The sequence below is a fragment of the Elephas maximus genome, chromosome X, assembly GCF_024166365.1.
Source record: "Elephas maximus indicus isolate mEleMax1 chromosome X, mEleMax1 primary haplotype, whole genome shotgun sequence".
In the NCBI taxonomy this organism is placed as follows: domain Eukaryota; kingdom Metazoa; phylum Chordata; class Mammalia; order Proboscidea; family Elephantidae; genus Elephas; species Elephas maximus.
The window spans coordinates 97122319-97136003 of NC_064846.1; the positions used below are offsets into that span (position 1 = coordinate 97122319).

The window sequence follows — 13685 nt, forward strand, 5'->3', positions numbered from 1 at the left end:
AAAAATCCAGTTCCTTACTTGGACTGATCCCATTTCAAGTGCTCAATAGCCACATGATATAGAACATTTCCATCATATCAGGGAGTTCTATTGAACAATGCTGCTCTACATTAAAAAAAAGACTGAAAAGACTGCCTGTCACTACCGAGCAGAGTACCTGACACAGACTACACACTCTGTAAATGTTTATTAAGTAAATGGATGAACAAATGAAATCAGCCAGTCAATGAATCAACAGAACCCAGGCCTCCTGAGTCCCAAATTCAGCACTTCCTTGTATATCAGGAGTAAGGTGACCATACACTTTATTATATTTGAGAGTGAAATGGAGTGCCATTAATAATCACACTATGCCTTAGTGTAACCCAAGACTAAAAAAAACTATCCTTGACATAATCAGAAATCACAAACTGGGGACCGATGAGCCATATTCTGCTCCCCAAATTTTTTTATTTGACCACACATATTGAGGTCCTACACAGTATTCTTTAAAGTTTTAAATCAGTTATCCACATTTAACACTGAGAATTTTCCATAAAAATGTGAGTTTCTGACTTCTCTTGAAAAACAGAAAGATCCAGTCACACCGGGGGTCCACATTTCCGCACAACAGTGAATGACTGAAGCTAAGTAGAAGCTGCCGGCCTTATTAGCATGTACCTTCCTGTCAACAAGAAAAAAATTTTGTTTTTTTCCTGTCTGCCACAGACCCCACCGCTCCGTTTTGTATCTCTTACTCTAGGCAAAGTGTCAGTTTCCATTTATCATCCCATTTACCGTTTTTGTTCTGTCTTCTTTTGTACATAGTAAAGAGGAAAGAAAATGATTTCTTATACTCATGTCATGATTCAAAGTGGGAAAATGGAAAAAAATATCAAGAGGGCCCCGGATGTCTTACCCTCAGTCTGCTTTATTCATGGCACATTCTTGGTCTCTATTAACATTTGAATTTGCCCCTTTATCCTGTACTCTGTGTCTCCTCAGGCTCCAGACCCCGCTGGCCTTTAGAATTTTCTCATGCTGCCACCCACTGCCGGAAAAGCTGGATGCGAGAAGAAAACAATGGGCTTTACTTAAAGCTAAAAATTTTACTGTTACCCAAACTCAACATTGCTCATCATCAGCTTTTGGTGAAAATTATCACTGTAGTTTTTGTTAATTGCCTCCAAATTGTAACTGGAGAGTGAGACAGAACAGCAAAGAATATAACACTCACCTTTCTTTCTGTGAACATGTGCTGTTATAACAATTTAGACATGGCATTTTCTTCATTTGTGTGTTCATTCATTCATTAATTCATTCATTCATCAATCTCTGGCCATACTCTAACAGACGGAAGGGCCCTAGCTTCAGCATCAGCATTCCCTGTAGATTTTCCTGAGAAGAGGCAAGGACATAAACAGAGGTGTGGAGATAGGAAAGCACTAATGGGTTAAGTTTAAGCTACAGAGCCGGACTTCATCGATAGACGGTTGGGAGCTACTGAAATGTTTTTGGGACAAGGGAAGGATGTAATCAGAAATAGCAGTAGTGTGTGGGACAGCTCCAGAGGCAGGAGCACCAGTTAAGAGGCTGTTCTGAGTGGCCTGAGTAATGAGAGATGTGACTAATCGGAAACAGTGGAACAGAAAGGAAGTAACAGATTTGAGAGATACCTTGGGGTTAGGCTTGGCAACTCATAAGATGGAGGAGCTTGAACTAAGAGATGAAGAATCAAAGCATATCCAGAGATTTTGACCTGAAGTGATTACACCATCAAAAACACAATCCATAAAAGATAAAGTTGATAAATTAGACCTCATCAAAACTAAAAACCTGTGCTTTGTGAAAGACCCTGTTGAGACTCACGCATGGCTAGTGGAAATGTAAAATATTATAGCTGCTGTGGAAAACAGTTCGGCAATTCCTCAAAAAGTTAAACATAGAATTACTATACGATCCAGCAATTCTACTCCTAAGTATATACCCCAAAGACTTGGAAGCAGGGACTGAAACAGATATTTTCACACAATGTTTATTGCAGCATTATTCACAATAACCAAAAGGTGGAAACAACCCAAGTGTCCATCAGCAAATGAATAGATTAAAAAAATGTGGTATGTAAATACAATATTACTCAGTCTTAAAGAAAGATGAAGTCCTACTACATGCCACACATGGATGAACCTTAAAAACACACTGAATGTAATAAGCCAATCACAAAAGGACAAATATTATATGACCCCACTTATATGAAATATCCAGAATAGGCAAATGCATAGAGACAAAAGTTTGTTAGTCGGGAATCCCTGAGGGAGCAGGAGAGCAGTGGGATGCAGACTTCAAATTCTTGTAAAAAGACCAGACTTAATGGTCTGACTGAGACTAGAGGGACCCCAGAGGCCATGGTCCCCAGACCTTCTGTTAGCCCAAGACAGGAATCATTCCCAAAGCCAACTCTTCACAGGGTTTGGACTGGACTATGGGATAGAAAATGATACTGGTGAGGAGTGAGCTTCTTGGATCAAGTAGACACGTGAGACTATGTGGGCAGCTCCTGTCTGGAGGGGAGATGAGAGGGCAGAGGGGGTCAGAAGCTGGCCGAATGGACACCAAAATAGAGAGTGGAGGGAAGGAGTGTGCTTTCTCATTAGGGGGAGAGCAGCTGGGAGTATATAGCAAGGTGTATATAAGTTTTTGTATGACAGACTGACTTGATTTGTAAACTTTCACTTAAAAAAAAGCACAATAAAAATTTAAAAAAAGCAAAAGGGCAAAAAAAAAAGTTTATTAGTCATTACTGGAGGTGGATGAGAAAGGAGTCCCTGAGTGACACAAATGGTTAAGTGCTTGACTATTAGCTGAAAGGTTGGTGGCTCAAACCCACCCAGAGGTGCCTTAAAAGACAGGCCTGGCAATCTGCTTCCAAAAGGTCACAGCCTTGGAAATGTTACGGATTGAATTGTGTCCGCCCACAAAAAAAATGTGTATCAACTTGGCTAAGCCATGATTCCCAGTATTGTGTGATTGTCCACCATCTTGTCATCTGGTGTAATTTTCCCATGGATTGTAAATCCTACCTCTATGATGTTAATGAGGTGGGATTAGTGGCAGTTAGGTTAACGAGGCAGAGCTCAATCTATAAGTTTAGGTTGTGTTTTAAGTCAATCTGTTTTGAGATATAAAAGAGAGAAATGAGCAGAGAGACAGGAGGACCTCATACCACTAAGAAAGTAGTGTGAGGAGCAAAGCTCATCCTTTGTACTCAGGGTCCCCGCTCTGAGAAGCTCCTCAATCAGGGGAAGATTGATGACAAGGACATTCCCCCAGAGCCGACAGAAAGAAAAGCCTTCCCCTGGAGCTGGTGCCCTGAAATCAGAGTTCTAGCCTCCTGAACTGTGAGAGAACAAATTTCTCTTTGTTAAAGCCATCCACTTGTGGTATTTCTGTTATAGCAGCACTAGATAACTAAGACAGAACCCCAAGGGAGCAGTTCTAGTCCGCACACATGGGTCGCTATGAGTTGGAATTGACTGGAAGGCAAACAAGAGGCAGGTGGGAGGGAGAAATGGAGAGTTTTGCTTACTGGGCTTTGAGTTTCTGTTAAGGGCAATGAAAAAATTTGGAAATGGTTAGCGGTGATAGCTGCAAAACATGGCAAAAATAATGTCAGTAATTGTACACGTCAAAAAGTTGAATTGTTAAGAATGAAAAGTTACAAACTGAGGGTAAATATTTGCAAATCACATATCTAACAACAGACTTGTACCTAGAATATATAAAAAACTCTGCATTAAAATATTTTTCACAATAGCCAAAAGGTGGAAACAACCGAAATGTCCATCAACAGATGAATGGATAAACAAAATATAGTACATACATACAATGGAATATGACTCAGCCATAAAGAGAAATGAAGTCCTGACAGACATGCTACAACATGGATGAACGTTGAAAACATTATGCTGAATGAAATAAGTCAGTAACAAAAGGACAAATGTTGTATAATTCCACTTATATAAAATAAACAAATATATAGAAACCAAAAATTATTAGTGGTTACTAGGGTGGGAGGGAGGGGGAAAAGGGGAGTTTTTGCTTAGGAGACATTGAGTTTATGTTAACAGTGGTGGGATAATTTGGGAAAGGCTAGAGACAAAGGTTGCCCAACATAAAGAATGTAGACAATGTCACTGCATTGTACATGTGGAAATTGTTGAATTGGTGAAGATTTCAATGTGTATATTGTCACCACAATAAAAAAAAAAAAACCTCTCCAAACTCAACAGTTTAAAAAAAAAATCCAATCACAAAATAGGCAAAAGACATGAAGAGGTTATACAGAGGGAAATAAGCACATGAAACGATGTTCAGTATTATTAGTCATTAGGAAAATGCAAATTAAGACCACAATGAGAAGTTGTGTGATAGATATATTTACAACAATGACCAAAAAACAAAAATAACACACACACAGTAGCTGCTGAGGCTGCTTATGTACAACCAAACATCTCATGGGATTTGGTCCCCTGGTTTGGAAGTTTAGGGTCATAGTTTCATGGGACATCCCAGTTAATTGGCCTAATAATGTGTTTAGTGCTTCTGTTTTACCTCCTAGTTCATTGAGCAGTGCCTGGGGTCTTAAAAGCTTGCAAGTAGCCATCCAAGGCACAACCAAAACCCGATGGTGTCGAGTCGATTCTGACTCATAGTGATCCTATAGGACAGAGTAGAACTGCCCATAGGGTTTTTAAGGCTGTAATCTTTACAGAAGCAGACTTCACATCTTCCTCCCACAAAGTGGCTGGTGAGTTCGAACTGCCAACCTTTTGGTTAGAAGCCAAGTGCTTTAACCGCTGTGCTACCCAGGCTCCTTCAAGGCACGATAGTTGGTCTCTATTTGCCTAGAACAACAGAGAAAGAAGGAGAGCAAGGAATAGGCAGAGGAAATGGAATGTGTGGCTAATTGTCTCCATGAACAACTCCCTTCTTTACCTGGAGACCAGAAGAACTGGATGGTGCCTGGCTACCATTACTGAACATTTTGATCAAAGATTCTATAGAAGAATCCTGATCAAAAGGGAGAAAATGCAGAACAGAATTTGAAATTCTCAGGTACTCTAGACTTTCTGGAGCCAGGGAGGCTGGATGAACCCCTGAAATTGTTGCCCTGAGGTAATCTTTAAACCTCAAATAATAATATTCCCTGAAGTCTTCTTACAACCAGCTTAACTAGTAAAAAAAAAAAGTCTGCCTTGAACAGTGTGCTCTTCTAAGATCTATCTATATGGGATCAAACTAACATCAGTAACTCAGGAAATTAGGTAGGAGACTTAGACTTAGACGGCAGTGAGTTTATGTTAATGGAGGAGGAACAACTCAGAAAATGAGGATGAGAATGATGGCACAACTTGAAGAATGTAATCAATGTCACTGAATTGTACATATAGAAACTGTTGAATTGATGCATGTCCTGCTGTGTATATCCTCAACAACAGCAAAAAATTAAAAAGTTATAAAAAAAATAATAAAAAAGCAACCAAAAAAAAAAAAAAAGGCCACAGTGAGAGATCACTACAAATCTATCTGAATGGTCAAAAAAAAAAAAAAATAGTGAAAATGGCAAGGATGCAGAGAAAGTGGATTACTCTTTCAGTGCCAATGTGAATGTGAAATGGTGCAGCCACTCTGGAAACAGTTGGACAGTTTCTTTTTTGTTGTTATTTTATCATTACTCTTTTTTATTGTGTTGAAAACACACCAAAACATACACCAATTCAACAATTTCTACATGTATAATTCAGTGATGTTGATTACATTCTTCAATGTGTGCAGCCATCCTCACTATCCTTTTCCAAATTATTCCACCATCTTTAGCATAAACTCACTGCACCCTATGCAAAAATTCCCCCTTTCACTCTCCCTCCCACCATTGGTAACCACCAATAATTTTTGGTTTCTATATATTTGCTTCTTTCATGGAAGTGAGATGATACAGTAGTTATCCTTTTCTGATTGACTTATTTTGCTCAGTGTAATGTTTCCAAGGTTTATCCACGTTGTGGCATGCATCGGGACTTCATTTCTCTTTATGGCTGAATAATATTCCATTGTATGTATGTACTGCATTTTGTTTATCCATTCATCTACTGATGGGCATTTTGGCTGTTTCCACCTTTGGGCTATTGCGAAAAGTGCTGCAATGAACGTTGAAATACAGATTTCTGTTTGAGTTCCTGCTTTCACTTCTTCTGGGTATATACCCAGAATTGGAATTGCTGGCTGATATGGTAGTTCTATGTTCAACTTTTTGAGGAACTGCTGAACTGTTTTCCACAGTGGCTGCACCGTTTTACCTTCCCACCAGGAATGGATGAGGGCTCCTGTTTCTCCACAACCTCATCACCAACACCTATTGTTTTCCTTTTTTTTTTTTTTCATCATTGCCATTCTAATGTGGGTGAGATGGTATCTCATTGTAGTTTTGATTTGCATTTCCCTAATGGCTAATGGCTAACGAAGAAACCCTGGTGGCATAGTGGTTAAGAGCTATGGCTGTTAACCAAAAGTTTGGCAGTTCGAGTCTGCTGGGTACTCCTTGGAAACCCTATGGGGCAGTTCTAATCTGTCCTATAGGGTCTCTATAAGTCAGAACTGACTCAATGGCAATGGGTTTGGTTTTGGTTTTTAATGGCTAATGAAGAGCCCCGGTGGCACAGTGGTTAAGCATCTGGCTGCTAACCAAAAGGTCAGCAGTTCAAATCCACCAGCTGCTTCTTGGAAACTTTATGGGGCAGTTTTGCTCTGTCCTATAGGGTTGTTATGAGTTGGAATTGACTTGAAGGCAATGGGTTTGGTTTCTTGGTTTAATGGCTAATGAAGGAGCCCTGCTTGCGCAGTGGTTAAGAGCTCAGCTGCTAACACAAAAGTCAGTGGTTCAAAGCCACCAGCTGCTCTGAGGGAGAAAGATATGGCAGTCGGCTTCCGTAAGTTCTACTCTGTCCTACAGGGCCACTATGAGTCAGAATCGACTCAAAGGCACACAATGACAACAACAAAGGTTAATGATCTTGATCATCTTTTCAAGTGCTTTTAGATCACTTGAATAGCCTCTTTGGTGAAATATACGTCTGTTGAAGTCCTTTGCCCATTTCTCGACTGGGTTGTTGGTCTTTTTGTTGTTAAGTGCTAGAAGTTTTTTTTTATATATATATATTTATATTAAGCCCTTATCAGATATATGGTTCCCCAAAATTTTCTCCTAATCTATATGTTGTCTTTTACGTTTTTGATAAAGTTTTTTGATGCACAGAGGTATATAATTTTTATGAGGTCCATTTGTCTATTTTGTTTTTTGCTGCTTTGCTGTTTTGTCATATCTGATAGCCCACTGCTAAAAATTGGGTCCGATAGATTCACTCCTACATTTTCTTCTAAGAATTTTATACTTTTTATCTTCACATTTATGTCCTTGATACATTTTTAATTGATTTTTGTGTATGGTGTGAGACATAGATCCTGATTCATTCTTCTGCACGTGGAAATCCAACTTTCCCAGCAGTATTTATTGAAGAGACTCTTCCTTTCCCATTGCATGGACTTAGCATCCTTTTCAAAAATCAGTTGACCATAGACGTATGAATTTATTTCTGGACTCTTGAACCTATTCCATTGGTCCGTATGTCTATTATTATACCAGAACCAGGCTATTTTAACTACCGTGGCTTTATAGCATGTTTTGAAATCAGGAAATGTGAGTTCTCCTACTTTATTCTTCTTCAAGATTACTTTAGCTATTCAGGGTCCTTTGCCCTTCCTTATAAATTTGAGGATTCGCTTTTCTATTTCTGCAAAGAAGGCTGTTGGAATTTTGATAGGGATTGCACAGGCAGTTTCTTATAAAACTAAACAACCTTATGACTCAATAATCCCACTCCTGAGTATTTCCCCTAGAGAAATGAAGACATACATCCACACAAAAACCTGTATACAGCTGTTCATAGCAGCATTATTTAGCCAAAAAGTGGAAACAACCCAAATGTTCTTCAGTGGGTGAATGGTTAAACAAACGTGCTACATCCATACCATGGAGTACTACTCAGGAATAAGAAGTCAGAAACTTGATACAGGCAACAACTTGGATGGATCTTAAGGGAAGTATGCTGAGTGTCATGGATTGAATTGTGTCCCCGAAAAATATGTGTGTCAATTTGGCTAGGCCATGATTCCCAATATTGTGTGATTGTCCACCATTTTGTCATCTGAAGTGATTTTCCTATGTGTTATAAATCCTACCTCCCTGATGTTAATGAGGGGGATAGGTGGCAGTTATGTTAATGAGGCAGGACTCAATCTACAAGATTGGATTGTGTCTTGAGACAATTTCTTTTGGGATATAAAAGAGAGAATTGAGGAGAGAAGCAGGGGGACCTCATACCACCAAGAAAGCTGTGTCGGGAGCGGAGTGCGTCCTTTGGACCTGGGCTTCCTGCACCGAGAAGCTCCTAGTTGAAGGGAAGATTCATGAAAAGAACCTTCCTCCAGGGCTGACAGAGAAAGCCTTCCCCTGGAGCTGACGCCCTAAATTTGGACTTCTAGCCTACTAGACTATGAGAGAATAAACTTCCATTTGTTAAAGCGATCCACTTGTGGTATTTCTGTTACAGCAGCACTAGATGACTAAGACACCGAGTGAAAAAAAAAAAAAAGCAATCTCAAAAAGATACATACTGTATGATTCCGTTTATATAACATTCTCAGAATGATAAAATTATGGAGATGGAGAACAGATAATGGTTGTCAGGGTTTGGAGATGGTGGAGGTGAGGAAAAGAGTGGTTGTGACTATAATGGACTAGCACGAGGGAGATCTTTGTGGTCCTGGAACAGTTCTGTATCTCGATTGTGCTGGTGGTTACACAAATTCACACATGTGATAAAATTGCATAGAACTATATACAAACACAAGAAGCGCAGTGGTGCAGTGGTTAAGCTATCAGCTGCTAACCAAAAGGTCAGTGGTTCAAACCCACCAGCCTCTCCAGGGGAGAAAGATGTGGCAATCTGCTTCCATAAAGATTTACAGCCTTGAAAACCCTATAGAGTCTCTATGAGTCAGAATTGACTTGACGGCAGTAGGTTTGGTTTTTTGGGTATACCTATATGTGTGTATATATATATACGGAAACACACACACAAATGAGTGCACATAAAACCGGTGAGATCTGAGTAAGGTCTGTGAATCGTACCAATGTCAATTTCCTGGTTTTGATACTGAGCGATAACTATGTAAGGTGTTACCATTTGGAGAAACCTGGTGAATGGTACATGGAACCACTCTGTACTATATTTTTACAACTACCTGTGAATCTATAATAATTTAAAAATAAAAAGTTAAGTACCAAAAAAAGGAATGAACTATTGATACACCCAAAAATTTACACAAATTTCAAAGGTATTATGATGTGTGAAAGAGACTAATCTCAAAACACCTGATTCCATTTACTTGACATCCTCAAAAAGACAACACTATAATGATGAAGAGATTAGTGTTTGCCAGGGGTTGGAGTGGGGGAGGATTGACTTCAAAAGGATAAGAGATAGCAGGAGGGAATTTGGGAGGAATGGAGCTGTTCTGTGTCATGAATCTATACGTGTTTTAAAAAAATCACAGAACTGTACATTTAAATAAAGGTCAATTTACTGTATGTTCATTAAAAAAACTAGATAGGAAAATGAGTAGTGGTTTGTTTCTTCTTCCTTCTTCCATTCATTCATTTATTCAGCCATTTACTGAGCACCTACTATGTATAAGGCAGTGTGATAGACTTTGGGGATCAAATGAAAGCCAGGCAGCCCCTGCCCCATGGAACATTCTTCTTGTTTCAGAGAAGAAGTGGTCAGTATGGTTTGGAGCCAAGTTTTCTACTGGGGGAAGTAGGGCAAGGAGAAGACTGGAGAGAGACCAAGTGAGCAAACTTTTCATTAGCTGGTGCCAGCCCTGTAAGGTTTCAAGTGATCACTTTTCCCTCAAAGACTCTTAGGACTGAGAGCAGGTGAAAACTTTCAATTCACACTTTATAGGTACTCACAAGAGAAAATGCTAGGAGGGTTGTGCCCTGATAAGGAGGGAAGAAAGGTTGCGGGATGGGAGATTTGGCATAGTCTGTAAAGCGTGAACTCTGAAAAATATTACCTTAATTTTTGTGTGGATGTGGCTTAAAATAACCATTTATTTATTTCATGATTTTGTGGATTGGCAATTGGGCTGGGCTCAGCTAGGCAGTTCTTCTGCTAGTTTTGACTGAATTCATCCAGCATCTGCAGTCAGCTGGCAGTCAATGGCTTCACTCACATGTCTGGTGGTTGGCTGGTCGTGGCTAGAATGACAGGGGTAACTGAGCCATATGTTTCTCATCGTCCAGCAGGCTAGCCTGGGCTTGTTCATATAGTGGGATCACAGGGTTCCCAAGAGCAACAAGAGAACAAGCTCCAAAATGGAAGTGCTTTTTTTTTAAAAAAAGTGTTATTGAGGTATAATTCACATATGTTACCTGAATTTGAATTTTGTTTTCTCCCCTGTTTACAGGGAATCTGAAGCATGTGGTCTAGTTGAAAAAAAGAGATCAGGTTTCCAGAGCTGAGGATCAGTGCCTGTAATGAAGACAGCGTGTTTATGTGAACAGTTTGTGGAATTTGTGACTGCAGGGGAAATTTGGAAGAAATTACTTCCTGAAGATTTTCAAGGGGCACCAAGTGGCAGCTGACAGGCACCCCAGAGCCCTCAACTAGGCCTAAGGGAAGAGGGAGATTTCCAACATTTAAAGTGGTTATTTAAAAACACACATACAAATGCAGTTTTTAATCTTTGAAATTAATTTTTAACGTTTGAAATTTATTTTCTTAAGGCAGATCAGAAGCTGAAGGACAACAAGCAGCTTTGGTCACCAGCTGGGTGGGGGGAGCAGTTGCCATAGCTGAGAGGCAGGGTTTGGCCCTGGGAGAGGGGAGCTGGTCAGCAGACTGGAAGGTGGGGAGTAGTCCACTTGTGTTGTTTTTAAGGGTTATGTATCCATTTTGTTTTTTAATAAAATGTTTGAAAACTTATCTCTTTGTCCCGTTGTCCTCATTTTAAACCGCAGCTAACACACAGTTTTGAACTTTTCCTCTTGCTGAAATACCAAGAATAACTCTGATGCTTCTACACTCTGCTCTGCCCAGCCTGGGAGACAAACCCTGAGTGCTAGACTCATTAGGGAACCAGCGTGTCTCTAGCTCAAGTCCTGGGGACAGAGTGCCAAGCTTTGTCCAGCACTGGGGCCTTTCAGTGGGAAGTTGCATGGGAATGCATGTTCCACAGCCAAGGAGAAAATATTGCTGGTACCCTGGAAGGAACTGTCCCAGCCCAGGGAGGGGCTTAGGGATGGGAGGGGCAGGTGACATGTCAGATCTAAGAGGGGCATTTTGATAGATGGAAAGGCTATTTTCCCATCAGGTGTAGATAATCAGTACACATGATAAAAATGGGAAACAATTGTGATGTGTTAAATACTGGTTGCCACTGATCCCATGTGTGTCAGAGCACAACTGTGCTCCAAAGAGTTTTCAATGGCTGATTTTTTGAAAGTAGATCACCAGGCCTCCTTCTGAGGCACCTCTGGGTGGACTCGAACCTCCAACCTGTTGGTTAGGAGCCTAGTGTATAACCATTTGCAACTTAGGGGAGATAAAGATGGAAAATGAGAATTAGGAATAATGAGAGAGATGGGAAAGAAGAAGGGATAGCCAATATTTTCTGAATATTCATGGGACCTAGATAAGAGGTAAGGGCACAGCCCTGTCCTGGCCTCCTAGGAGCTCACAGACAAAGGAAGGAAGGAGGAAAAGGACCAGATCACATGTTTCAAACTCTGTTAGCAACATGAACCCAGAGTTGTGGGAGCACTGAGGAGGGAGTAACTCATCCCACTGGGGCAGGCATCCTGGAGATATCCAAAGGGAATGATGTCTGAGTTGAGTCTTATAGGGTGAGTTGTATTTCTCCAGGCCTCAGAGTTGCAGCCCTGGTTAAGTTGGTGCAGTGGCTAAGAGCTCCGCTGCTACTCAAAAGGTCGGCAGTTCAAGTCCACTAGCTGCTCCTTGGAAACCTTATGGGGCAGTTATACTTTGTCCTATAAAGACACTATGAGTTGGGCTCAACGGCAATGAGTTTGGTTTTTCTTGGAGCAGGGGAAGGGCATTCTTCAGAAGGGAGTGGGCAAAGACTTGAACATGTCACAGGATGAGAACAGCAAAGCTTTTCTTAAACAGCATCAGAAGCCTGGTTGGCTAGGAATACCAGTCACTTCAAATGTACATTATTCTAATTATACACTCTCTGTTTAAGGGCAGGTTTACTTACACCAAAAAGACCTATTGCTGGAGAGTCCATTCCAACTCATAGTGACCCTATAGGACAGAGTAGGACTGCCCCATAGTGTTTCCAAGGAGCGCCTGGTGGAGTCAAACTGCTGACCTTTTGGTTATAGCAGCTGAACTCCTAATCACTATGCCACCGATGTTTCCTATACCAAAAAGAAGGATAAAAAAAAGCGGGGGGGGGGGCTGAATGAGGCAGTTCAGGGTCGGGGGAGGCTAGAGAATCTGCCAAATGGGATCTTGCAAAAGCCTGTGAGGGACCATTTGCCAAGGTTTTTGGTCTCAAATTCTTGACCTAGCCCTGTTTAGGCTTCCCTAAACCAATACTCTTTAGGAGACCTAGTCCCATAACAGTCGCTCAAACTCTAGTGAAGACCCCAGCCCAGAGGGGCAGCCACCTGCTAAAGGGTGGTAAATACTGGCACTCTATCTTCCTTTCAGTGGGAATGGACCTGGGCAAACGTGGGGTCCAAGGGGGAAAGCGGAAGAAGGAGCCAGGATGCCAGGGGAGCCCTTTTCCACTTAGCAGCTAGTGCCACCTTCTCGTCTCCATGGCTGACACTGCCTGTCTCAGCCCCAGCTCTTGCCTCAGCTCTGGTCCAAGAAGTACCACAGCAAGCTGTTGAACTGACCCTCCGCTGGTCTTCCCAGAGGGTAGGCCTGTCTCTGAGAGAGGATGCCACCTCAATGGCCTTCAGGATTCCTTTTCATTTGATTCTTGTTGAAAACATTAGGCTAAAGAAAAAAAAAACATAAATCTAGGAAAAATTTTGAATTAAAAAATTAAAATTGAAATACCTTAATTGTGAGCACAGCCGCAAAAAAACAAGCAAGACAGAGTAAGAGTTGCTCTGCTCAGTATAATTGCTTAAAGGAAAAAAAGACTAAAAGGAAATACACCAAAATACTAAGCAACATGGGCTTTTGTGGGGGAGGAATGCATAAGGATGGTTTATTTTTCTTCTTTCTACTTTTCGATATTTTCCAAATTTTCTCTAGTGCACACGTCTTACTTTTATAATTGGAAAAATAATTAAAAAAAAATAAAATTGATGGGAGGGAGGGAAAGGGGGGAATTCCAGACCAAAGTATGTTCAAGATACCCCCTGTTTGTGCTCAGACCCCCAACAGGCCTCAGAGCTGACCTGGAAATAGGCCAGGTTGGAGGTCTGTTTTACAATTCACTGGATTCTACAATGAACCATTTCTACAAGTGATGGGGTTTTTTTTTTTTTTGCTGAGGAGGGGACCAGAGAGGGTCTTTTTGGATAGGCTGGTTGGAGGGCAGGG

General features: G+C 40.9%; 1 protein-coding gene across 2 annotated transcripts in view; it reads left to right on the forward strand.

The window, feature by feature from the left end:
- HDAC8 (histone deacetylase 8) overlaps window positions 1-11033 on the forward strand; it is a 307774-nt gene extending 296741 nt beyond the window's left edge. The window contains exon 11 of one of the 2 annotated variants that reach the window (XM_049873305.1): window positions 985-1227. In XM_049873305.1, coding sequence (XP_049729262.1) covers window positions 985-1187 — 203 coding nt within the window. In that variant the 3' untranslated portion in view covers window positions 1188-1227. Of the gene's footprint in view, window positions 1-984; window positions 1228-10566 lie in introns of those variants that run through there. The other variant, XM_049873307.1, reaches the window with a different exon arrangement.
- The last annotated feature ends 2652 nt before the right edge of the window (window positions 11034-13685 follow it).